At 40.3% G+C, this 26,351-nt stretch overlaps 2 protein-coding genes across 3 annotated transcripts in view; one reads left to right on the plus strand and one right to left on the minus strand.

Annotated features, from left to right (window-relative positions):
• Positions 1–541: 541 nt before the first annotated feature.
• On the minus strand, positions 542–24,093 carry UBE2K (ubiquitin conjugating enzyme E2 K). The gene is made up of 7 exons (XM_070948471.1): positions 23,900–24,093; positions 12,525–12,618; positions 9,983–10,041; positions 7,271–7,353; positions 5,261–5,360; positions 4,896–5,024; positions 542–3,539 (listed from the first exon to the last, which is right to left on the minus strand). Exons 1-7 carry the CDS (start codon positions 23,960–23,962, stop codon positions 3,465–3,467), a joined length of 603 nt encoding a protein of 200 aa, XP_070804572.1. The 5' UTR covers positions 23,963–24,093; the 3' UTR covers positions 542–3,464.
• A 184-nt stretch (positions 24,094–24,277) lies between these two features.
• Positions 24,278–26,351, plus strand: part of SMIM14 (small integral membrane protein 14) — a 34,060-nt gene continuing 31,986 nt past the window's right edge. Inside the window, exon 1 of one of the 2 annotated variants that reach the window (XM_070948779.1) lies at positions 24,278–24,541. The gene's annotated coding sequence lies outside the window, so the exon portion shown is untranslated. The remainder of the gene's footprint in view (positions 24,542–26,351) is intronic. The other variant, XM_070948780.1, reaches the window with a different exon arrangement.

Below are 26,351 nucleotides of genomic sequence, written 5' to 3' on the forward strand. Positions count from 1 at the left end.
GGAGACTCTACGGTGGGGGAACCGGCTCCAGAATTGAAAGGGGGAGCTTCCGGTTAGGACATTTGTGGCTCTTTTGAGTGTTTAAGGTTGCTGACCCCTGCCCCAAATGAAAGCGCGAGGAAAACGGACGCGTTCTAGAAATCCGATCGCTTACGACAAAAGTAACACTAAACACTGCTGAAAAACACGGCTCTCCGATTAAGGATCAGCTGGAATGGGGAAACTTTTATTTTGGCATACTGAGAGTAGTGTACAGTACTCCACCCCTTTGAACAGGACCCGGTGATAGGGAAAGGAAAGAGCGTGCACCAATAGGAACTTTGGAAAGTACTTGCATATGATGCGTGTTTTTTGCACTTTGCGGAGGTCTCTGGGGAAATAAACCTATTGACCGATCCCAACTCTCTTTTGAAAAAAAAACCCAAAAAGCTGGAGTTTGGTTCTGTTGTGGGCAGGAGAAATTACGGCAATGTCGTGTAGAGCCGAGCGCATTACGCAGCAGCTCCTTTACCGCACACATTAACATCCCATATTCACAAAGGTTGCTCAGTTGATGCTTCATCATATTTATTTTGAGAAAGAAAAAAAAAAAGCTGAAAACTTAGCCAACGTTAATCATTTCCAAGTCATTGCTATGTGCAATTGGATTATCCTGACAGCGTTTTAATCTGTTCGGCGCAATCGCCTTCCAAAAAGCCAACATAAGCATCTAGTCCCTCGCACTAGATGTGAGGAACCAGATGCCAGTTATCATCTAGATGCCAGTTATTATCAGTCTATAGGCCAATATGCTTCTTCCTTTCTCCATAAATTTCGTTTGATTAGGGTTGAAGCACTAGCCAAACTAAGTACTTCTAGAGTCCAATGTTCACTCTCTTACGTAGAAGTGTAAAGTTCAGACGAAATTATCACTGTGAGCGAGGAACAGCTGAACAGTGATCTACAGGTAGTACTCGACTTAGGACCGCGACCGAGCCCAACATTTCTGTTGTTGGGCGAGGCCTTCGTTAAGTGAGTTTGGCCCCATTTTACGAACTTTCTTGCCACAGCTGTTAAAAGCGAATCACCGCGTGATTGATAAGCTAGTAACACGATTGTTAAGTGAAGCTGGCTTCCCCATTGACGTGGCTTGTCGGAAGGTCGCAAAAAGGTAATGAGTCCCATTTTCTAGTCCCGTCGTAACTTTGAACAGTCACTAAATGAGCTGTTGTAAGTCGAGGACTACCTGTATATATCATGAGCACCTTTCTAATTTCATTTGACACGACCACAGAATTTTCCTTAGAAAGGTTATCGAAATATAAAAGCAGAAGACATTTTATCCCAACTAACTACTCCCAAGTTCTTTCTTTTAATAATGCGCAAAGAACAAGGAAATATGAAATCTATGTTTACACAATTACCACCAGGGTAAATAATATCGTGATGACCTCATCAAAATATAGACCGTTAAAAGAAAAATACAAACACAATGGCAAATTTCCAGGGCTGTATTTGCCCCAGCTAGTATTTTAACAAAAATGTTGAGCAGCAACAATTTTCTTTAAAAAAAAAAATAAATATCAAGAAATACCAACCAAAAAAAAAAAAAAAAGAGTCACATTTCCTTTGGCTTCTGCCAGTGATTTAAGTGACTGTTAAGATAAATCACACAATCACTGAAGGCAGAAATGGGATGTGAAAAAGCAGGGTTTCGTATTGCACAAATAATTTACTATTTTCTGTGTCATAATATCTGAAACTATAGATAACTTGAATATCTTGCAGGAGAGAATCCTGCATGCCCATCTCGACTTATTATTTTTTTTACAGTAATGTAACATGACAATTTTGCAAAAACTTAACGAGTAGCCCATTGCCTGTTCTTCAGTTAAAACACATATTATTAATGTTTAACATTTCTATCTACAAGTACATAAGAAATTGGATTGAGGACAAGAATTCAATATGCTCCAACGTGCATTTTGCTCAGAAGAATTGGCGGGGCAGCGCTGAAATTCTCCGATTTTTTTTTTTAGTTTTATAGAAAACTTAACAACCTGAAGAAGAGTTCAGATCTCTCAAGAGTGAATACAAAGACACACTGTATGTACAGTTGCTTTAGCAAGATCATTCATCCTGGAGAAATTAACTATCGGCATTTAACATATATGTACAGTTAAAAAAAAAAACACAACCCAACAAGATTTCCAAATGTCAGCTGGGGGAAAAACGCACACAAGTGGTTCTTGCACAAACAATCTTGGATAAGCAACTGATTATGTCCAAAAGAAAGCTGACAGCATCACAGAAAAGGAAAAAAAAAAAAAATTGTATTCTCAAGTGTTTTTTTTTTTTTTTAACAGAGACCCGGTTCTTTTCAGCAAATTCATTCTAGCCAGAATTTATTGAAAGAGGTTTGATTTCTGCAGAAGAAATAAAACAGCAGCTCCACTGGTTTGTGCTATGTCCAAAGATACCAAACCTTTTTATACAATTGTGTAGAAATTACAATGGTGGGGAAAAAAAAATAATTGTACGGGTTATTCCAAAGAGAGCACGCGGAGTGGGGAACTAGGCTAGGGATGGCACAGGTACCCACACATTCTGGAGAGGTCCCTAATGTGATTATTGCAACTGTGCGTGCAGCTGAAGGGTTTCGGGGGGAGACGAGGCTGGGAAGGAGGAGGAGGCATTCAGGATCATTAACCCCCCCAATCCGACTCCCAAAGTGGTGAAAATATCAAGAGTGAGGCCCCCCCAACGCTGAGTTTCGAGGCCATCTGGAGGGGGAAAAAAAAGATCTTTAGGCAAAAAAAAATAAACTTTACAAGAATGAATACTCCTTTAAGTACTTCGAATGGTGCTCTGGGGTCAGTTCACCCTACTTGCTCACTCAAAAGCATCTAGGTAAAAGTACAGGCATGCAAATATTAAGGTCAGTCCACAAGCATGTAGGATCCGTATTAAAAAAAAACCCAAAAAAAACAAACAAAAAACGGTAAGGGAGTCGGGATGAGTGACATCAACGATTGAAGATTTACGGACAGACAACCTGATGTGTTCTGAACAAAGTCAAAATTCCTGATGCAAATTCCTGCTCACACCGCTAACGTAACTACAGCAGACAAGGTTGTCCCCACCAGTAATTTTTTCTTTCTTTCGTTTTTTTTAGCCAAGCTCGAGGAATTTACAATATTTAGTAAGGAAAAAAAAAATTAAAGTATTTCCCCCTTGTTTTTTGTGTTTTGTTTTTTGTTTTTAAATTTACACAGATGTTTAATTAGCTTTATTTACAAAGCAGTTTTGATTTTGTTTTTTAGTTTTGTTTTGTTTTCAGTCTCCAACAGGGCCTAGATAGCATCAGGCAAAGAACGCCAGTTTTAAAAGAGAATCTATATTGAAACCTAAAAAGAAGAGATGATGTGACGTTCCTCAAGAAGAGGCAGGCTGGGCTACACTGAGGCAGTTTCTGCACACGGGGTTCAGTTACTCAGGAGTAGCTCTGTTGCTCTTTCTACGTCCCATGATTTTGATGACAAGGCCACTATTACTGCATTCTGCAAAGAAAAAAGAAGAAGAAGAAAAAGACAAGAAGTGACTGAGGTCAGAAGGGAGCACCTCTAGCAAATAAAAACTAAACAAAACATCCAGTGGTGAAATGTAAAACTTGTTACTACCGGTTCTGTGGGCGTGGCTTGGGGGGGTTAATGTGACTGGGTGGGCGTGGCCAACTTTTTTTTTTTTTAACTTTTAAAAGCATTTTTTCCTGCAACCTCTTTGGCCGAAGAGGTTGTAGAAAAAATGGTTTTAAAAGAAAAAAAAATCTCTGACGATCAGGCAACTCAGCTGGGATCATCAGAGGCTTTTAAAAGCATTTTTTTTAGAAAAAAAAATTGTAGAAAAAATGCTTTTAAAAGCCTCTGATGATCCCAGCTGAGTTGCCTGATCGTCAGACTTTTTTTTCTTTTAAAACCATTTTTTCTACAACCTCTTCGGCCAAAGAGGTTGCAGAAAAAAATGCTTTTAAAAGCCTCTGATGATCCCAGCTGAGTTGCCTGATCGTCAGACTTTTTTTCTTTTAAAACCATTTTTTCTACAACCTCTTCGGCCAAAGAGGTTGCAGGAAAAAATGCTTTTAAAAGCCTCTGACGATCCCAGCTGAGCCGCGCGATCATCAGAGGCTTTTTTTTTTTTAAACTTTTAAAAGCATTTTTTCGGCAGAAGAGGTTGTAGAAAAAATACTTTTAAAAGTAAAAAAAAAAAACAGCCTCTGATGATCGTGCGGCTCAGCTGGGGGTGGGGGGGTAGCATAGGGATTTTTGCTACCGGTTCTCTGAACCACTTGCCACCATCGCTACCGGATCGGGCGATCCGGTCTGTACCAGGAGCATTTCACCCCTGCAAAACACCCATTTTCACCCTGGCACTAATAATAGAAAGCGCATGCGTGACAAAGGCTAAACTGAAGCAGGATACTTGACACAGAATCTCATATCCAATGCAGCTCCGTGAAATCTCCTAAGCAGTAGGCATCTCACACGGGAAGGAAAGCACAGTCAGCCCTCAATTTACAACAGTTCATTTTAGTGACCGTTCAAAGTTAACTGAGAAAAGGGACGTAGGAACGTTTTTCGATCCAACCATTCCGGAATCCTTAAAGTCACACGATCAAAATTCAGACGCTTGGCAACGGGCTCATATTTATCAAAAATTAGTTACTAATTTTGACAACTGCTGCGATTCACCTAAGAACACAAAACGGGGCAAAACTCACTTAACAACGGTCTTCGGTTAGCAATGGGAAGGTTGGGCTCCATTGTGATTGTAGGTAGCTCTAATTCTGGATCTTAGGAAAGCAGATTTGGTTTAAAAAAAAAAAAAAGATAGCAGTCCTCATGAGAAGCGAGGCTTACCCTATCAAATCCCATAGCACAAAGATTTTCTATCTTCTTGGTATATTCCGGACTAGAAACTGGTGCTCCAGCATAAACGTGCGCCCAAAGTCGAGCTGTCTGTTTAAACATTTCTGAATTCTGTTTGTACTGTGTCAAAAGACGGGGGGGAAAAAAAAGACAAATTGAAATCTTGCGGCAAGGACAAATCTGTAGCTAATGTGTAATACTCCGATAATACTCTCTTTCCTCGGGAGAGGATGCAAAGCCAGCATCTTTTTCACTAGCTTGTTTCCAGATTTTTAAAAGTCCCTCTTCCTTGGAAACTCAACGTGGATTTTCTAAAAAAAAAAAAAAAAGAAAGAAAAAGGGAATAACGGTTGTACCTGATTTGCCACAACTGCATCTTGTGGGTCATCGGGTTCAGCAGCTGCCAAGAGGGCTTGTAAGGATAACAACACTGTTCTTAAAGTCATCGCTGCGGCCCTGAAAAGACAAGGCTGGAATGAGTTACCGACATAGGTAACATCAAGGTTTAACAGACTTGTTTAGTACAGGAGTCAGCAACCTGCGGCTCTGGAGCCGCCTGTGGCTCTTTCACCCTTCTGCTGTGGCTCCGTCACTCAAAATATGCGTCACAACCACCCATGTGCGACACCCGCCGGCACACCATTTATTGGGCTTTTCAACCTCCAGTAGGCCAACCATGGATAAATCCAAGAAAATAAAAGTTTCAGAAGAAAACAGAATGTTTCATTCAACTACATAGGCTAGTTTTGTGGCCGCTCAAGAAATAGTCAAGGTTTTGTGGCTCCCGGTGTTTTCTTTTCTGTGGGAAACTGGTCCAAATGGCTCTTTGAGTGTTTAAGGTTGCAGAGCCCTGGTTTAGTACAAGACACGACCACTGTAATATCCCTTAGGCATAAAATCACCACCTATCTAACAGTAGTGGGCAAAATTGTGGAAACCTTTTGGGAAAAGTGTATTTTCTAAAACTAGCTAATAACACCACTCTTTTCGGAGTAGTACCATAAAATTATATATCAATGGAAAGATCATTTAATCAGGAATGTAATGCAATAAACTTTTATGAAGGATTTGCTATTAGAAAAGCAGTTACAAGATAAAGAAGAAAAGTGAAACACGTAGAAAAAACGAGATCTACAAAAAATGATCACCATGTCAGTTAATCCTTAGTTGGGTAACCTTTAGCATGAATGACGGCCTTACAATGTCTTCCCATGGAGGGAACCAAGTCTCTGAGTTCTGCAGCTTTTATAATGTGAAACCAAGATTGAATGATGGCTTCTATTAACTGGGTTTTTGTTGCTGGGTCGCTTCTGACTAACCAGTTTCTTTCGTCGGCTCCATAGATTTTCAGTTGGGTTAAGAAGGTCTGGGCTATTCCCAGGCCATTCCAGCAGTGGAATAGGATTATCTTGAAACGCCAAAAAAAAAAAAAAAAGTGGTGCTATTAGCCATCAAACCTCAAAAATACACTTTTCCCAAAAGATTTCCACAATTTTGGCCACTACTGTAGGTCAAAAATAATCAATGGGACGTTTTGCTTGATATTAACTTGGCTAAATTTCTATGCTTCAACTGTTTGCTTGATCCCATCTTTCCTGGATGTTAACCCTGCTTATTCCTACATTTTCTCTTCTTTTTCTGTTCAAAATGAAGCCTGCAATTATATTCTAGCGTCTAGTAACTGGCTTACTAGAGGAGGTTACTAGAGGAGGGCGATATCAATGGTAAAAATATATATATACACATTCAGTATATATATATATATACTGAATATGAATATACTGAATATTCTGGGCAGCTATACACATCCAATCAAAAAGATTATAAGGCGATACAGAGCAGTGTTTCTTTACGTTCACTTTCTATAGTTCAGAAATGAAATTACTAAATTTCTCAACCGTCTCAGTAGTTCTGGGCAGCTATACACATCCAATCAAAAAGATTATAGCAGGCGATACAGAGCAGTGTTTCTTTACATTCACTTTCTATAGTTCAGAAATGAAATTACTAAATTTCTCAACCGTCTCAATAGTTCCGGTATACAGCCAAATTTAGTTGCATGAATGAAAATACTCCCACCTATTTTTTTTTCCTGCCTCTCAATGCTTCATCGTTTTTGTTTAAGGTATATTTTGCCATCAAACTCAGGAAACTTATGATCGAAGCTGTTCAAAACTCACAACTTTGGTAAATCGTTTGGAGACCAGCAATAGCCAATTTGAGACTTCAAATGTTAAAAATGATAAAAACTGTGGTTAACAGTCGCTCATCCTCTCTTTTAAGAAAGGATCGCTATTTCCTCCCATATCCACAAGTATAATTCAATTATTTTCAGGATTTCCCCCAAACTTCGTACGGAACCTTACCACTGATCTTTTAGGATATCCAAACAGATAGCTCCGGTGACTGAGCTAATATTAGGATGCCAAATTTTGGTGATAAACCGCACCTAAAATACAAGAGAAGCTGTTATCAAAATAGCAGCTACACAATGGATAATAAGCAACACACTGCAGTGATCTCCAACTTTTCCGGCTCTGGACCGTAGGCGGAAGGGGTGGTTGGTTGGTTGTGGAAGGGATGGTTTCGTGTGTGTGCACGCGTGCCATTTACACAAATGACGCTTTTTGTGCCTGCCCGCCACATATGTGGTTTGGTTCCCAATGGGCCCCAGCATGCAGATTGAAGGGGTGTGTGTGTGTTGGGGACCCCTGCCGTACAGGACAATTTTACAGTGTTTTTATGGACAATGTTGGCTGGTCCTCAAAACAGTGATAATCTTAACATCTGGGTTCTTCAGATTCGGACTCAGCATCGTATTAATTTGGAACACGTGTTCATGTTGTGTGCTCCTACGGCGCCCGAAACCTTCATCTAGATTTCTAAGAAAAAACTGCCCTGGGATATTGATTCAATACTGTCAAAGAGTTGTATTTTGCCCTCGTGACAAAAGAGAGCCTACGGCTAGCTACTACAACTATGTCCGTACTCCTCTCATTCAGACCTTCTCACAAGTAACACAACACCAGACTTAAAGTCTGTAGAGATTCTCAGTCATCCAGGTCCTGGTTGTCCCAAAAGTGCTTTTTTCAGGAGGCAACTGAACTTTCTTGTTTCTTCTTTTGAAGACGTTTCCCTTCTCATCCAAGAAGCTTCTTCAGCTCTGACAGGATGGTGGGGAAGGGGCGACTCAGTCCATCAATCTGAACAGACGAGTAGAATCCCAGGCCTGGCTGCTGTCTCCACCCACAATGGAGAATGGAAGGATTTATATTCCTTGCAGACAGCTGGTCATTTGCATCCCTTTTAGAGAGTCATTGAGGCCACTTGGAGGTTTGTCTGTGTCCTCAGGGTCCCCTGAGTGGTGCAAATGGCTCCTGTAGTCTGCAATTTTTCTCTGGAAGAAGTAGTAGGAGCACTACTCAGGTGACCCTGAGGACACAGACAAACCTCCAAGCTGCCTCAACGACCTTCTAAAAAGGATGCAAATGACCAGTTGTCTGCAAGGAATATCAATCCTTCCATTCCCCATCATCCTGTCAGAGCTGAAGAAGCTTCTGAGATGAGAAGCAAAACGTCTTCAAAAGAAAAGAGAAGAAAGTCCAGTGGCCTCCTGAAAAAACACTTTTGGGACACCACCAGACTAACCTCCCTTCCAAAAGCTTGGGGAAAAGAGAGCAACATTAACTTAAATTTTGGTGCGGAGATGTCCAAGTTCAAATCTGGTTGTGTGTTTTGTTTTTTTAAAAATCTTTCAAAATAAAGATTCCTGGGAGAAACTGAGAACGAAAGCATTCTTTTTCTGTCCCTCTAACTTAACCGCATTTCGTTCCTCGGTTATGAACATTGTCCTTGAGAAGAAAAGTGTTATATCGAGCTTCAGAAACTTTTCGTTTGATAGTCAGCTTTTGTGAACGAAGGCCTCTTGATCAGATGGGCGAAGCGCGGTGGGACTTGGGACAGCTAGGAAATGTTTGGGACAAGCTTTTCAAGGTCAAAGGGAGTGGGGGGGGCAGGGGTGGTCTTTTCACTAAGAGACCTTCCTGAGTTTAAGCCGTCTGCATTTGGGAGAGCCAAGGACCGGATTTTGGTGGATTGTGCATAACATTGTGTGCTGAACCATGATACAGGGTGTTGATCCTTAAATACTCCTTTTTAAAATGTGTTGCTATTTGTAAGAATTGAGTGGAAAAAATACAGATTCACTGGCTCATTTGGAGATGCCCATGTTAATTTTTTTTTTTTTTTAATTTGATTTATATGCCACCCTTCTCCGGAGACTCAGGGCGGCTTACAATGCGTTAAGCAATAGCCTTCATACTTTTGTATATTTATACAAAGTCAGCTTATTGCCCCCACAAACTGGGTCCTCAATTTACCCACCTTAGAAAGGATGGAAGGCTGAGTCAACCTTGAGCCTTGGCGAGATTCGAACCTGCAGTAATTGCAGGCAGCTGGTCTTAATAACCAGCTTAATAACAGGGTGCCTTAGACCACTGTACTACCAAAGCTCTTATGTTGTATTAGGTTTCACCAATTCTCATACCGCCCACAGATGAGAACATAGGAATTCTGTACGATGGTGCTTTTATTTTCTAACTGATATTATCGTTACAGGGGGGGAAACTTTACTTTGATGATTGCTATAGTTTTATCATTAATCTATTTGCCTTTTTTTTTTAAATAGCCAAGAAAATAAACATTTCCACCTATCGGTTCCACTGAAAACCATAAGCATGTATACAATTTTCTTACTATTGCACTTGAGCACTGTAAGAAGCACTCGCATTAAAAAAATTCTTATTTAATTGAAATGACATTAATACACGTTATCACACTTAAAACTAAGAGACAATGGATTATTTTTACACAATTTGAAGTTTTGTTGTACAGTAAAGTATTTCATAAGCAGGGAGTTTCTCAAAGCATCATAAAAGATAATTTTTTTTGGGGGGGTCTGTATTCAATTAGAAAGACCTTGGAGGGGGCAGCCAAGACAAATAAAGAGCACTGCACAAAAAAAGGATTCATAAAGGAAGAATCCAAAGAATTATTCACAATAATTATATTCACCATACCTTGGGGGGATTAAAAGGATACGTTTCTGGAATTTTTATTTCTAATTGATATCTTCCTCCTATAAAAACCAGAACATATAACCACTAAATACTTATCAGACATGAATTTATCACAGCAATGAACTTTCCTTTAAGTTAAATAAACAATAAGATTTTAAAAGTTTGCTTGGGTTCTAAGGCAGGATGGACTCCTTTTATAATGTAGCTGGAAATTGTTCCGGAAGCCTTCCAGCATGTTTACCTGTACCATTGGAAGTATTACACAGAGATTACTCAGTTTGCAAACCCCTTGAGGTGAAAATCCTTTAGTGCATCATCTGTAATACCACAGTAATTGTTCTTATTTCTTCCTGTTGTCTTTTTCCCCCGAGAAAAGTTCTTGGCACATGGGCACAATTTACTAAAAGCTGTAATAAAACCCTCCATTTGATTAAATGAAGGTGAGACTATTCCAATATTCCAGTGACAATTTAACAAGGAGCAAACACAAATTTAGATGTAAACTGATGGTGCCAAAACACTGAAGCGACAAGGACAATCATTAGGAGTAGCAAATCTCCCAAGGATCCCCCCCCCCCAGACCATGAACGCAAGAATTATCAGAATTTGTCTGGAAAAGATTGAAGAACTGGATAAGATCTAGAGAACAGGAATGTCCAACCTTGACAACTTGGTAAGATCTGTGGATTTCCACTCCCAGAATTCTCCAACCAACCATGCTTAAAATGGCCAAGGTCAGTGAAGAAGACGACAACCTGAAGGATCTCTTCTGAAGAACCTTCTTTCCCAACCAAAACAAAGTGTTTAATTTGACGTTGCCTTCCCAAGACGAAGCCATGCTTACACGTTTTTATTCGGTAACTGCCTACTTAAAAACGTGATTAATTTTGCTTCAGCAAAAATAGTACTTCTGAGAAGAAGGCCGTCTCTGAGTCATCGTTCCTGAGGCCTCCATAAAAGAAACTAAAAGCTATGCGGACTGACAGCCTGACAAAGGCCAAGAGAGAAAGAACACAGAAGGGAAAAAAATAACGGATCACGAGTGACTTCTCTGAAAGCAAAACTCTACCAGTCAAAGGAACCCAATAGGAACGTTTTTTTTTTTTTTTGAATAGTTGAATGTCTACTTTCTCGCCATCTAGCCTAAATACAGAGATTTTCCAGCTGGAGCCATGATCAAGCATGCAGCCTATATGCGAGGGCCCTCTAAAGAAACCACAAAAAAGATGAAAAAAAGAATCTGAATGGGGATTTCATTATTTTTAAAGAAAAAGGAAAAAAAATCTACTTTAGGATCCATGAAACAACTTACATTAAAAGGAGCTACACTAATGAAAGCAGGTCTCCGCTAACAATTTTAAATGAACATCCAACTCCTTAAGTCAGGAGTGGGGGAACAATGACCCCCCCTTTATGACTTGTGGGACTTCAACTCCCAGAATTCCTGAGCCAGCCATGCTGGGAGTTGAAGTCCACAAGTGGTAACAGGGCTGTTGTTCCCCACCTTTGCCTTAAACGAAGGAAGAAGCATTGTTATGTTTGTGTTTTCATTTCAAAAAAAGTGTGGGTTTTTTCCCCCCCTCTAGGTACATTCTGCATCGACTCCGGTTCCAAGCATTTGTCTTTTATATATTTTTTTTTAGGACAAGCTTTTCACTAAGGAAACTACTTGCTTTATACGAGCGGAAAGAGACAGATCTGAATGCACTTAAACTTTCTAAGTATTCACACAACAGAATACCCACCAGCTGCTTGGAATTGTGTTGCTGAGTCAAGGAAGAGAAGGTGAGAAGAGGAAAAAAAAATGAATTGAAGAACCTGTTCAACAGTTACATTTCCAGTCCAAAACCTCAACCTCTAGACAGTGGTTCCCCCACAAATGGCAGCTCCTAGCTCAAATCATTGTGGGGCGAACCTGGCATGGAAATTTGGGGTACTTTTTACAAGTTGGGAGTTCTCTAGAAGCAGGGACTACTTGAAACAGAATTCTATCTGTATTCTGAGAATTGCTAAGAATTCTCAGAGGATTGAAATACACGGATCACGAGGAAGCCCAGGTAACTGGTTTAAGGAAACCGAATACCATATATTTTTTTGCCTGCTGTCACTGTTTTATTAATGTAAAACTTACGTCTTTCAGCAATTGTTTCATTGTGCAACTATTGGCAAGGAATAACGACTGAATGCCGTTTTAAACATTTCAGATGTTCTGACGGCTAAATTAAGCCAAACTTACACACACAGAGAAATCAGCGTGAGTTACTGAAGAGCTTGAGTACTATAAACCAGAATGCAAATTTAAGTTATCCTGCACGAATGATTAACTTCCAATATGCAATATGTCTCGTTTTGGAAGTCCTTTGCAAAACACCGCAAATACGTTGCAAATATACATATTGTAATTTACCATTACAATATGTATATTTGCAACGTATCTGTGGTGTTTTGCAAAGGACTTCCAAAACGAGACATATTGCATTTACGAGCTTTAAGAATTAACAAGATTAGAAAATCTTAGATTAGCAGAAAAAAAAATACTTACCTTCATATGGTGTGTCTGGAGGCCCTGCTATTTCTCCTCTTAGTTCTGTAAAATTTTCATCTACAAGGTCTACTTTAATTTGATTTTTGTTCGTCTTAAAAATAAAACAGAAAAAAAAAATCAGTTAGAGGTTTACTATTCATTAGATTTTTTTCCCCCACTTAAATTTAGAGAGATGAATTTGTCATATACATTTGTTTTCATAATTGCCTTTTAATTTCAAATTTCAGCCAATCCTTTCAGTTCTCTTTACATTGATCAAATACTCAATGTCAATTCGCAAAGCATCCCTGGCCTGCTCTCGCGTTGCCATAGGCCAGGGGGGATGGGAAACCGGCAAAATGGCACAGCACCCAAAGACAGATGCACATTCCATGCTTATCTCTCTCAAGGTTGTACCCCAGAGTTACCTCCAGCAGCAGGTGGAGAGTGACCTCTACAACCCACGAAATTGCTCTGTTGCGAATGTGATTGATGACACACCCTGGGGGAGGGGGGAATAATTGGAGTGTAAGTTACATAGGGTCAGAGCTGGGTTCCCTGGATTTCTTTTGAAGCTTGGCTCGAGACTCATGATTTAATTAAGGCACCCTGACACTCAATTCTAGTTGATACACTAGATCCACAGGAATCCTTCCAGGAACTGCTAGAAAACAGCACCGGAAACCCAAACCACATGGGTTGCTACTGCTAGCAATTTCTAGCCTAAGCTTTTGATACGAGGAGCATCAAACCTGCCTCCCATCTTCACAGTAGTCAGGCAATGATTCCTTCGACCCCTGATCAATCAATAATAGATATCTCTCATTTCTATAATTGCATTAACAGTCTATCTACCATGACTTTGTGATTTCAGTATCAGATCAAAGCTATAATCCTACCACTGTACACAATAACCAGAATTCAATAACGATATTTTAAATAATATACAGGTAGTCCTTGACTTATGACAGGTCATTTAGAGATAAATTTATCTTGAAATTTTAACCGTGTTCATACAGGTGCTTTTTTCAAGAGGCGACTTAACTTTCTGTTTTTTCTTTGAAGACCTTTCGCTTCTCATCCAAGAAGCTTCTTCGGCTCAGTTTTGTATAGCTAAATGTCTATGGAGATTCTCTCCCAAAATCGATTTGCAGATTCAAATTAAATAGCAACCTAAGTCTAATTGGTCACTTCACTGAAAATGGAAATCCTTCTGATTATCTTCCTTGGGAATGTATGAATGCCTCCCTATTGTTTTTAAGTCATGTAACACACGCAATGGGCAGCCTGCTTACGTCATGCCTAACTTCCGTGACTATCCCTAATTATATCTTGACACATTTACATGTATGATTAAGAAATTAATGACAGGTTGGGTTTCTAAATAAGACACTCTTTTTTAGATTGTGCTGCTTTTCATAAGAAGCATAAACACATTTTGTTTGGTAGTAAAATTACACATTTACAATAAATCAACTACTGATGTATTTTCTAGTTCAGGGGTCTCCAAACTTGGCAACTTGAAGACTTGTGGACTTCAACTCCCAGAATTCCTCAGCCAGCTTTTTTTTTTCTTTTAAATGCCTCTGACGATCCAAGCTGAGTTGCTTGATCGTCAGAGGCATTTAAAAGAAAAAAAGTCTCTGCCGATCAGGCAACTCAGTTGGGATCGTCAGAGTCTTTTGAAAGCATTTTTTTTACAACCTCTTCGCTGAAGAGGTTGTAGAAAAAATGGTTTTAAAAGTAAAAAAAAATGGCCACGCCCACCCAGTTACATTACCCCCACCAAGCCACGCCCACAGAACCGGTATTAACAAATTCTAGATTTCACCCCTGAGGATATGGTATAATAAATCTTTAAACTGTTGTTTTCCCTTGGATAATGAGAAACTTTCCCATTATCCTTTGATGCTTGCCAAAGCGACTTCAGTTTATATCGATTTCTTTGTTCCTACTGGTTAAAACCATCTAAACGGCGCTTCAATAACATTACAGTCATTTAAATCAACAATTTTATTTAAAAAAAACCCCTAAATTACTCATTTCATTTCAAGTATTTCCAGCAAGTTTTTATATAGCCAGCCTATACTCTCCACATTTTTTCCACCTGAGCCACACAAGGTCCATATTACTGCAAATGTTATTGTGTAAAATAATGTTGTTAAACAAGTCGCTCTGGTTGACTACAACTAATTTGCCGCTCAGTAGTCTTATGGCCTTTAACAGATGCAGCCGTCTAACCTTTATAAATACATATTTGGTGCTAGGAAGAACTAGAGTAGAATGAATGCTTCAAGCACCTAGAAGCAATATAGTGTACTCATTTTTTCATTTTTTTTTTAATGGAGATTCCTCCCCTCCAAAGATCAACTAACACCCAAGAGTATCCCACACGTTGTAGCTGCAAAGGAGGTAACCAAACTCCTTTCAAGATTACAGATTGTGAAAAATAAAAAAGGAAACATTACCCTTTGCGGTTGTTATTTATAGCATCCATTAAAATACACCTCAGAGTCCACATTCAATAATTTTTTGTCTTCCGCAGCTCCAAGTCAGCTTGCCTTAAGAAATTCTCCATCTATTGTTATTTTACATTATCTTACCTATTGTGGTGCCTTTGGTTGAGATGGGCAGCTGTACAAGTGTGATTGACTGCAATAAATTTCATTCAACAGCTACAACAAACAGCCTGTGCACTAATTTAGTGTTTTAGCTTCTTATCTCGGGGCAAACCCTCAAGACTTTCTGCTTTTCAACTGTCAAAAGAATGTCTGTGGATTTGTTTAAAAATGTCTTTGTTGAAATTTCCAAGCCTTGGCCGAGCAGAAAAAAAAAATATTGCCATCGGCATCATTTGTATAATTGTATAATTCAGCAAAGTTTGTCGCTTGCGCTCATTTACATGATGCATATTACGTGATGAGGTACCGGTACTTACACCAACACGTAATTTGCAACATTTAGACAAAATCAATCTTTTATATTTGCAAAATATGCAAATATAGGAACGACACAACCTCATGATTCTGGCCTTCTCTATTCCTTGAGACCTTCCTTCTAGTATCGTTTGCACTAGCAAACATAGCGGACATTGTTTTTTTCCACATTTATTCTAATTTACAGTTTATTGGATTGTTTTAACTCTATAATTGTGGGAATTATTGTCTGCTGCTTTAAAACAAAACAGTAAATGGATAAAAATGCTTACGGCTCACTTACAAATCCCATCAACATGGATCCCCTCAACGTTACCAATCTGGAGGCTGCAAAAAAGCTGCCCAACAGTCAGTCAAAATTTCTACCTCTTAAATTTAATTATTTTGACACTGCTGTAAGCCTGCCTTGAGAACACATGCTTCTCGTGGATCTACCTTCTTTGGTGGTATACAACAAAAACATCGTCATATTTGCATTTAGTTTACAAAATACAGCTTTCCCAATCACTGTTTCTTTATGCACCCTGAAGGAAGATTCTGCAAACTTTCTTTGAACAAGGCAAGTTAATCGTACATCATTTTGCAGTAGAGTTCTGAGAACACATACAGGTCAATTCCAAAATAGCTGCCTGGGAATAGAGAGACGCTTATTCTTAGGACAAGTGGTACGGGACAGCAGCCAAAAATATAATCCAAAGAAGGGTAAAATGTCTCATTTCTATTGATTTTTCATGCTCGCAGTGAGAAACTTTAAACCAGTTTATGTATTGCAAGGATTTTTGTCATTTTCTTCTTCCAAAGTAGGAAACTTGCTTTTCCAAAATTTTGCATTTGATATCGGCGAGATGAAGAATGCAATTTTATATTAGCATTCTGCTAACAACAACACTAGGAAAAATAACTCTGATAGCATTTTAAGAGTAATGTTCACTTTCTCAAAAATAACCAACATGTGCCTTCCCCTTTGACCGTTTTCTCTACGTTTTAAGACGAGTTTTCAGATTTGAATTTTAATATAATTGTTCACGGAAAGTAGCCTTCAAATGACTGGATATTTTGCAAACGCAAGATTTGCTAAGATTAATCCATTCTGTGGTAGAGTTTATCGCATTTTGCATAAATGTCTAATTGCCTTGAACTTGAATCTTTAATGTTTCTGAAAAGTTGTATATTATATAGCTGTCGACATAGGCTGCAGAACATACGTCTGCCTCCCTTTAGTGTACTATGCTGCCCACATTTTTTATTCTTCAGTTGTGTTTGTGATACCCTACAACGCTACTTTAAAATTACATGTTTTTGCTTTCCTTCAATTTTTTTTTCATCAAAAGGCACGTTACCATTAAAATACATAAACGAGGCATATTGTCATGTCAGTCGTGTAACCATCTGAATATGTCAAGCTGTTCACAAAATGGTAACAGCAAAGTGCAATTATTCATTAATTTTTTTAAATGCTAAATTACTGAAGCTTCCGTGTAGTTATTGTATTTAGTAAATGCAGAAGGAGGGCAGTAATGGTATATTCCCCTTGTGCACAGATGTTGCAAATTAGTTTGATAACAGCTAACTACGGTTTGAAATGCAAACAACGTATGAAATGAATAAAAAAGATGGAAATTTCTTGCAGAAAAATTGTCATGTTGTATTTTTTTTCACCGAAACCCTAACATTTTTAGAAATAGATACAATCAAATTTAAAGCTGTAAATATCCCCTTTCAGATGATCATTCTTAGGAAGCACTTTGTAAATTAGGTTAGATGCGCTGAGCTCAATATATTAATCATGTTCACTATCTTCTCTTTACTTCTAAACACTTTAGGAAGCCTCAATGATTGAAAATGGTAATCGTCCAATTCAATTTTGGGGGGAAAACCCACACTGTAGAATTTTTTTTAAAAAAAATGGATTAAAAATTAATTCAGCTTTAGGACATTACATATACATAATAATAATAACTTTTATTTGCGGTCACAGACCAAAATACAAATATAATTACAGAAGAACATGGGGAAAGTAGCTTTAGGACATTAAATTTTCTAGGAAATCTTTCAATTTACATTGTGTGTTTAAAAGACTGCACAAAATAGGTTTTTTTTTAGTGAAACTTATTCCAGGTAAATGGTAATAAAGATCGTAGCTGTATACTTTTTTTTTTTAAAAAAAACCTGAATCAATATATAAAGAGGCATTGCTACGTTAAGTAAAATTTATAGACATGTCAAAAAGCAAGCACATCCCTTTGACCTGTTTTAACTTTTTCATCGTATTTCAACATTTCATCACATGACCTACAGCTCTCTCTCCTACTGATATCGAAGTGCATTAAGTCTACGACTAAAAAGAGCTGCACAAATTATACATACAGGGGAGATCCCAAATGTGTTTTTTTTTTCCCCAGGAGGCCACTGGACTTTCTTGTTTTTTCTTTTGAAGATGTTTCTTCAAAAGCTTCTTCAGCTCTGACAGAATAGTGGGGAATGGGAGGATTGATGCTCCTTGCAGACAGCTGGCCATTTGCATCCTTTTTAGAGGGTCGTTGAGGCCACTTGGAGGTTTGTCTGTGTCCTCAGGGTCACCTGAGCGATGCAAATGGTCCCTGTAGTCTGCAATTATTATTTTTTTCTGGAAACCCGTTCCCACTCCCACATCATTCCAAGGGTGTTCATCCCAAATTGCATAGCTCAAAGTCTGTAGAGATTCTCCGTCATCCAGGTCATGGTTGTCCCAAAGGTGCTTTTTCAGGAGGCAACTGGACTTTCTGGTTTTTTTTCTTTTGAAGACATTTCGCTTCTCATCCAAGGAGCTTCTTCAGCTCAAGACCTTCAGACCTGGATGACGGAGAAACTCTACAGACTTTTAGCTGTGCAATGTGGGATGAACTCCCTTGGAATGGTGTGGGAGTAGGAATGGATTTCCAGAGGGGAAAAAAATTGTACAGGAACCAGTTGCATCACTCAGGTGACCCTGAGGACATAGATAAACCTCTAAGGGCTTCAACGACCCTATAAAAGGATGCAAATGTCCAGCTGTCTGCAAAGAATGTAAATCCTTCCATTTCCCACCTTCCTGTCAGAGCTGAAGAAGCTTCCTGGATGAAACGTCTTCAAAAGAAAAAACAAGAAGCACTTTTGGGACAACTGTGAGCTGGATGATTGAAAATCTCTACTGACATACAGGGAGAGGTGATACAAGAAGGAAACCTTTGCTGTCCAGAAAGAACATCAAGACTAAAGTTTGCTTATGAGTGGCTAGATAAAGACCAGGAGTCTCTGGAACAATTTGGCTTGCAGATTCAAGAATTATTTGGCCCTTTGGACCTCTTGGGGAGATCCAAAGACATAATTTTATCAGAATGCCACCATAAAGCAGGGGTCTCCAACCTTGGCAGCTTTACGACTTGTGGACTTCAACTCCCAGAACTTCTCAGCCAGCTTATGCTCAAGACCTTCAGACCTGGAGGTCTTATGCTGGCTGAGGAATTCTGGGAGTTGAAGTCCACAAGTCGTAAAGCTGCCAAGGTTGGAGACCCCTGCTATAAAGCATTGTAATGGTGAAAATGATATAGTTTGTGGCTGCTTTGATGCATCGTGGGCCAGGTGGCCTACATCCAAAATGATTTTAGATTTCTTTTAGCACAGTTGAGTAAGAAGACAGTAAAGCCTGCTGTTAAAAAATACGAATCCAGGTTTTATCTTTCCAAATTATCAGCATCTTACTCGGATTTTTAGAGACGGGGATGCTTAGCTGGATGATGGATAAGCAACTCCATCCATTCCCAGATAGCACAGATCATATGCTGTATGTACATCCTGGTCCTGATTTTAAAAACTTAAAACTACAGAACCTGTAGTACAGTGGACTAAAGCACTGTTATTAACATCTGCTGCTTGCAATTACTGCAAGTTCAAATCTCACCAGGCTCAAGGTTGACTCAGCCTTCCATCCTTTCAAAGGAGGTAAAATGAGGACCCAGATTGTGGGGGCAATAAACTAACTTTGTATAAATATACAAAAGTATGAAGGCTATTGCTTAACGCATTGTAAGCCACCCTGAATCTCCGGAGAAGGGCGGCATATAAATTAAAGCAAAAACAAACAAACAAACAAACAAAAACTGCTTTACAGATGGTAATGCAGAAACAGCACTAGTACTGATGTTACCTAGTTTAGGTAACGAAACAAATGCAAGAAAACAACCAACTAGGAGAGCACCAAAGACCTATCAGCTACCTTATTTTCATTTGTTCAGCTGACATTAGGAAGGCAATATTGAAGGGAAAAAATAGAGCTGCTTAAATCAAATAAATACTATCTCAAGGGTTTAAAACCACTGTAAAAATAGATAACGCCCAGCCAATTATTATTATATTTTGTATTAAAACAAGGACAGATACAGACTTACATAACTTATGCATTCTAATGTCCTTTAGCCCATTTACAAACATCCCTCATTTTCTAAGGTGTGATTGTCCATCAAGCTATATATAATAGGTTTTGTAAGCAAATATACATGGTAGTCCTTGACTTATGACCACATTTTTTGTTGCTAAGTGAGACATTTGTTAAGTGAATTTTGCCCAATTATACAATCTTTCTTCACACAGTTAAGTGAATGACCGCAGTACATCAGTACATCAGTACATGGCTGTTAAGTGAATCTGGCTTCTCCAATGACTTTGCTTGTCAGAGGGCCGCCAAAAGGGATCACATAACTCTGGGATGTAGCAATAATCATAAATATGAACCCATTGCCAAGCATCTGGATTTCGATCACATGACCACAGAGATGCTGCAATGGTCATGTGAACAACGTCCATAAGTCAGATTTTTCAGTGTCATTACAACTTCGGTCACTAAACAAACTGCTGAGGACAACCAGTACACTCCGCGCTTGAAAAATTAACATGGAAGAAAGCTGAAGATATTTAGATTAAACATGATATGACACATCTTTGTTGGAATTAAGCTGTTATATAAATAAATTTAGAACTGGGTCAACTGGATCTTTTTATACAATAAAGTTGAAAAACAATACTTTCAAGCTGTTCAATGCTAGTTCCTGAAATTATTTTACCAAATCAGACTGTTAGAAGAATCACATACGTTCCAAAGTAATAACAAGTCTTCAGTTATCTTGGTTTTAACGTACAACATTAAACAGTGTCTCAAGAGATCAATGCTTGTATTTCAGGAAAATATATTCCATCAGAAGGAAAGACAGGAGTATGTGGCCATCTATTTCGAAGTGGTTAGCATTTAACTGATGTTGAGGAAAAGCAGAATTATGACTATGACAGGGATGGAACAAGAATTTCTTAGTTATAAACTAAATTAGTATTGAATATTGAGTAGTATCTGGTTGAAAATACTTCACATTTTGTGAAAATAGTACTGAATAGTAGAAAATAGGACTAAGACTATACCACTCTGAATAAATTGGATACAAATATAATGCATTATAATGCTCACTTTTTCATTATTATCAGTTGAGCCAACTGATATAGTATGTTCTTAGTCCATTGAGATATACAGATCTGAGTGAAGAGTTAAAGGGCTTTTGGGAAGAATATCATGCTAACTGATAATACACAGCATCAACAGGACATATTTTTAAATGAAAAAACTGTTTTTTAATGTGGGCCCCTTCATCAATTTTTGCAATCCATTATGTACTTATTGAGAGGAATCCTTTTTTAAAATAAAAATAAAAAAATAAAAACATCCTCTCAATGAATTCTCATCCGAAGAGCAGTGTTACTGGTGAACATTTAAAATATGAAATAACATTTTAATCAATGGTTATATAGGTTATAATTACATCTAATTCTTTCCATCTTTCCATATCATAGGGAAATATATGCGCTCCATCTTAAATATATTTGGTTTCAATAATTTTTCCAATAGTTTCTCCAGTCTAGTATAGCTTCCCACAGTCCATGTATTTTAACACACCATCCCATGCACTGCATTAAAGTAGGTTGTTGACTTGTTTTTGGCTTAGCATTTAGTACACCAGAGGCCAACAAACAGACCATATCTTAAGGCTTACTCACTACAATTAAATAGACTACACCAACACACAGGTCTTTGTAATTTCTTTCCTTCCTTGGTGCTAATTCATATTTCTGACTTGCTCAAGCTCTTAACCAACCTGTAAAGGTCCAAGGCAAGGTTAGTTAAAAGAACTAGGGACTGGCCAAAAAAAAGCCATCATTTGCTTACCTGAATTCTGGCTTATTCCACAAACTCTGGGTTTTCTAATCTGCCAAAGTATGAAGTCTATTATGAAGCCTTGCCTATCTTACATACTCCGATGTTTTACTCTTTCTGCATTCACACATATATACACATGGATTGGATTACAGAAAACTTTGCCCATTATACCAACATCAGGGAAATTTCCCCAAAGACCCCAGATTCTGCTGCCAGGATAAACCCCTCAGCAACAAGGGCACACAACACTACTTTTAACTTAAATCCCACTGGAAAAACTTTCCTCTGACCCGGTCAGATTCCCTGGTCAACTGGACGGAGTAGCAGACCTGTAAGGACGTATCCCAACCTAGATGAAAGACTGCTGGGCCTATAAATGGAAAAGAGAATGGCTGGCTTCTTTATTAGATTTTGTCCTGCGTTATATGTAACTCAAGGTGGCAAACCTGAGGCTCCTTCCTCCTCCTATTTTCCCCGAAACAACCACCTGTGAGGTGGGTCAGGCTGAGAAAGAGGGACCAGCCTAACCAAAGTCACCCAGCTGCTTTTCATGGCTAAGGCAGAACTAAAACTCACTGTCTCCTGGTGACTGATCCAAAGTCACCCAGCCAGCTTTTATGCCATATATAAGACTAGAACTCCCAGTCTCCTGGTGACTGGCCCAAAGGCACCCAACTACCCTTCTTGCCTAAGGCAGGCCTAAAACTCACCATCTCCTGAGGACTGGCCCCAAGTCACCCAGCCAGCTTTTATACCATAGACAGGTCTAGAACTCCCAGTCTCCTGGTTACTGGCCCAAAGGCACCCAGCTACCTTTCTTGGGCCTAAAACTCACCATCTTCTGACGATTGGCCCCAAAGGCACCCAGCCGGCTTTTGTGGCTTATGGAGGAACTAGAACTCCCATCACCCAGTACCTAGCTGCCGGACTAGAACTCCCAGTTTCCTGGTGACTGGGCCAAAATCACCCAACTACCTTTCTTGCCTAAGCCAGGGCTAAAATTCACCGTCTCCTGCAGACTGACCCCAAGTCATCTGGCCAGCTTTTATGCCATACACTGGACTAGAACTCCCAGTCTCCTGGTGACTGACTCAAAGGCACCCAGCTACCTTTCTTGGGCCTAAAACTCACCATCTCCCGAGGACTGGCCCCAAAGGCACCCAGCCAGCCTTTTTGTGGCTTATGAAGGAACTAGAACTCCCATCACCCAGTAGCTGCTGGACTGGGCCTCCCAGTCTCCTGGTGACTGGCTCAAAGGCACTCAGCTACCTTTCTTGGGCCTAAAACTCACCATCTCCTGAGGACTGGCCCCAAAGGCACCCAGTCAGCCTTTTTGTGGCTTATGAAGGAACTAGAACTCCCACCACCCAGTAGCTGCTGGACTGGGACTCCCAGTCTCCTGGTTACTGGCCCAAAGGTACCCAGCTACCTTTCTCGGGCCTAAAACTACCATCTCCTGACGATTGGCCCCAAAGGCACCCAGCCAGCCTTTTTGCGGCTTATGGAGGAACTAGAACTCCCATCACCCAGTAGCTGCTGGATTAGGACTCCCAGTCTCCTGGTAACTGGCCCAAAGGCACCCAGCTACCTTTCTTGGGCCTAAAACTCACCATCTCCTGACGATTGGCCCCAAAGGCACCCAGCCAGCCTTTTTGCGGCTTATGGAGGAACTAGAACCCCCATCACCCAGTAGCTGCTGGATTAGGACTCCCAGTCTCCTGGTAACTGGCCCAAAGGCACCCAGCTACCTTTCTCGGGCCTAAAACTCACCATCTCCCCAGGACTGGCCCCAAGGGCACCCAGCCAGCCTTTTTGCGGCTTATGGAGGAACTGGAACTCCCATCACCCAGTACCTTCTTTTTCTTCCAACAGCAAATGATACCCCCACCCCTCACCTCTTAATATGCACTTCCCTGAGGGGGAGAGATCAGCCCCTTGAAAGGAAAAGGATTTAAACCTCCCCTCACAGGGTTGGCGATGGAGTGGGGGGGAGCAAGCCTGCCCCCAACTTCCCCTCAGGCGTTGCTTCCCCCCCCGCCCCTCCCCCCTCAGAGGACGCCCCCTCGGGACAGCCCCCCTCCCCTCATCCCCTGGAGAAGGAGAAGCGGCAGCAGGCCTCCTCAGCCCCGGGCAAGCCAGGAGCCCCTCACCGGAATGAGTCCCTCACCGCCCTCAGGCGAGCGCTGAGGGTAGAAAAAAAAGAGGGGGGGGGAAACGGGGGGGGGCGGCTAAAGGCTGACCTCCTCGCTCTTCAGCACTTCTTTGAACTCCCGCTTGATCCGCTGCACCGCGATATTGGCCATCTCGGCAGCGGGACCCGTCGAAACCCAGGTCGCTCCCGCCGCCGCCGCCGCCGCCGCTGAGCCGGGCCGAGCTCCGCCGCCAACCGTCACCACCGCCGCCACCGCGGGAGAAGCTCCGGCGGCCCGTCCAAAATGGCGCCCGCGCCGAGCATGCGCGTTACGCCTCCCGGAGCCGGCCTCTTCCTCTCCGTCATAGTGGAGGGGGCGCGCGGCGGGGCGCGGCGCGGCGTGACGCGACGCAAACGCGACGCAGCGCCGGCGGAGTTGTTATGTTTGTGGGGGGGGAAGAGGGCGTGGCCTCCGAAGTGTCGTCACTCGCCCCGCGACGGCGTCACCTTGGGAACGAGGCGCGAGAGCCGTTTGAAGAGAGGGCGACTTTTTTTCCCTGAGGGGGAAACCGACGAGGGGAGTTTTTTTTCTCCCCCCCCTCCCCCACCTCCCGAGGCTGTCGAGCGAGGATTTCCCTCATGGCTCTGGTGAGGAAATCTGCCGCTCCCGGCGCCTTGGTTTACGTTTCGGGCCCCGGCTTGGTCTCCCGAGAGACAAATCAACGCCGGGGAAGGCTTGAGGCCTAGTGAGGTGGGTGCAACTGCCCTCTGAAAGGCTTTTTTTGGGGGGGGGGGCGGTGGAGATGGCCAGCTGGCAGGCAGGGCCCTCTCTGTGTGTTGGGAGAATAATCATCATAATCATAAGCTTATTTGTCAAGCATATACCCTGTTTCCCCAAAAATAAGACCCTGTCTTATATTTTTTTTGAACCCTGAAATAAGCATTATGGCCTTATTGCCATGCGCTCAAAAGCCCGATTGGTCTTATTATCAGGGGATGTCTTATTTTGGGGGAAACAGGGTATCTGTTTATGTCTGTCTATCTATCCATCTATCTTTCTCTCTCTAATCTATCTCTAGTTATCTCTATATCTATCTATCTATCTATCCATCCCTATCTATCTATCTCTTTCTTTCTTTCTCTATCTAATCTATCTATTTATCTATTTATATCTATCTCTATCTATCTCTATATCTCTATTTATCTCTATATCTTTCTATCTATCCATCCCTATCTATCTATCTCTCTTTCTCTATCTAATCTATCTATTTATCTATTTATATCTATATCTATCTATCTATCTATCTGTCTTACTATTTATCTATCATATGTATCTACCGTGTTTTCCCTAAAATAAGACCCCTGTCTTATTTTTTTATTTTTTTTGAACCCTGAAATAAGCATTATGGTCTTATTGCCATGCGCTCAAAAGCCCGATTGGGTTTATTATCAGGGGATGTCTTATTTTGGGGAAAACAGGGTATCTATGTCTGTCTGTCTATCTTTCTATCTATCTATCCATCCATCCATCCATCTTACTATTTATCTATCATATGTATCCCTAAAATAAGACCCTGTCTTATATTTTTTTTTGAACCCTGAAATAAGCATTATGGCCTTATTGCCATGCGCTCAAAAGCCCGATTGGGCTTATTACCAGGGGAATGTCTTATTTTGGGGAAAACAGGGTATAAGATAACAGGTCAAAGTATAAACATAATTTGGATACATGAAAAGAGTAAATAAAAAGGAATATTAGGACAGGAATGGTAGGCACGCTGGTGCGCTTATGCACGCCCCTTACAGACCTCTTAGGAATGGGGTGAGGTCAACAGTAGACAGTTTAAGGTTAAAGTTTTGGGGGTTTGGTGAAGAAACTATAGAGTCAAGTAGTGCATTCCAGGCGTTGACCACTCTGTTACTGAAATCGTATTTTCTGCAATCTAGTTTGGAGCGGTTTACTTTGAGTTTGTGTCTATTGTGTGCTCGTGTATTGTTGTGGTTGAAGCTGAGGTAGTCATTGACAGGAAGGACATTGTGGCAGATAATTTTATGTAGTATGCTTTGGTCAGACTGAAGTCGGCGTAGTTCTAAGTTGAGATGATAAGTAAATATAAATATATTAGATAGATAGATAGATAGATGATAGATAGATATAGATATAGATATAGATAGATATATAGATATATAGATATATATTTATATATATTTGTTTTCGTAGATTTTCACGGGTACAGGTATGTAAGTCTTGGTGTATTTGGGTCTTTTCCCGTGTAAGATTAATCTTACACGGGAAAAGACCCGAATACACCAAGACTTATGAGTTCCAGGTATATTAGTAAAAAAAGAAGCAGACATACTGCGAACTCCGGAATTTAAGATTTTAAAATTTTAAAAGAATTAAAATTTTATTTTACTAAGCTTTCATCAGCCATCTGCTGACATCGTCAGAGTATTAAACTACCATTACAGAGATCTCTGCCTTTATTTATTTATTTATTGGTTCGATTTATATGCCACCCTTCTCTGGAGACTCAGGGTGGCTTACAGTGCGTTAAGCA

This window comes from Pituophis catenifer, unplaced genomic scaffold (assembly GCF_029215685.1).
Source record: "Pituophis catenifer annectens isolate HBS135680 unplaced genomic scaffold, rPitCat1.0.hap2 SCAF_8, whole genome shotgun sequence".
Classification (NCBI taxonomy): Eukaryota; Metazoa; Chordata; class Lepidosauria; order Squamata; family Colubridae; genus Pituophis; species Pituophis catenifer.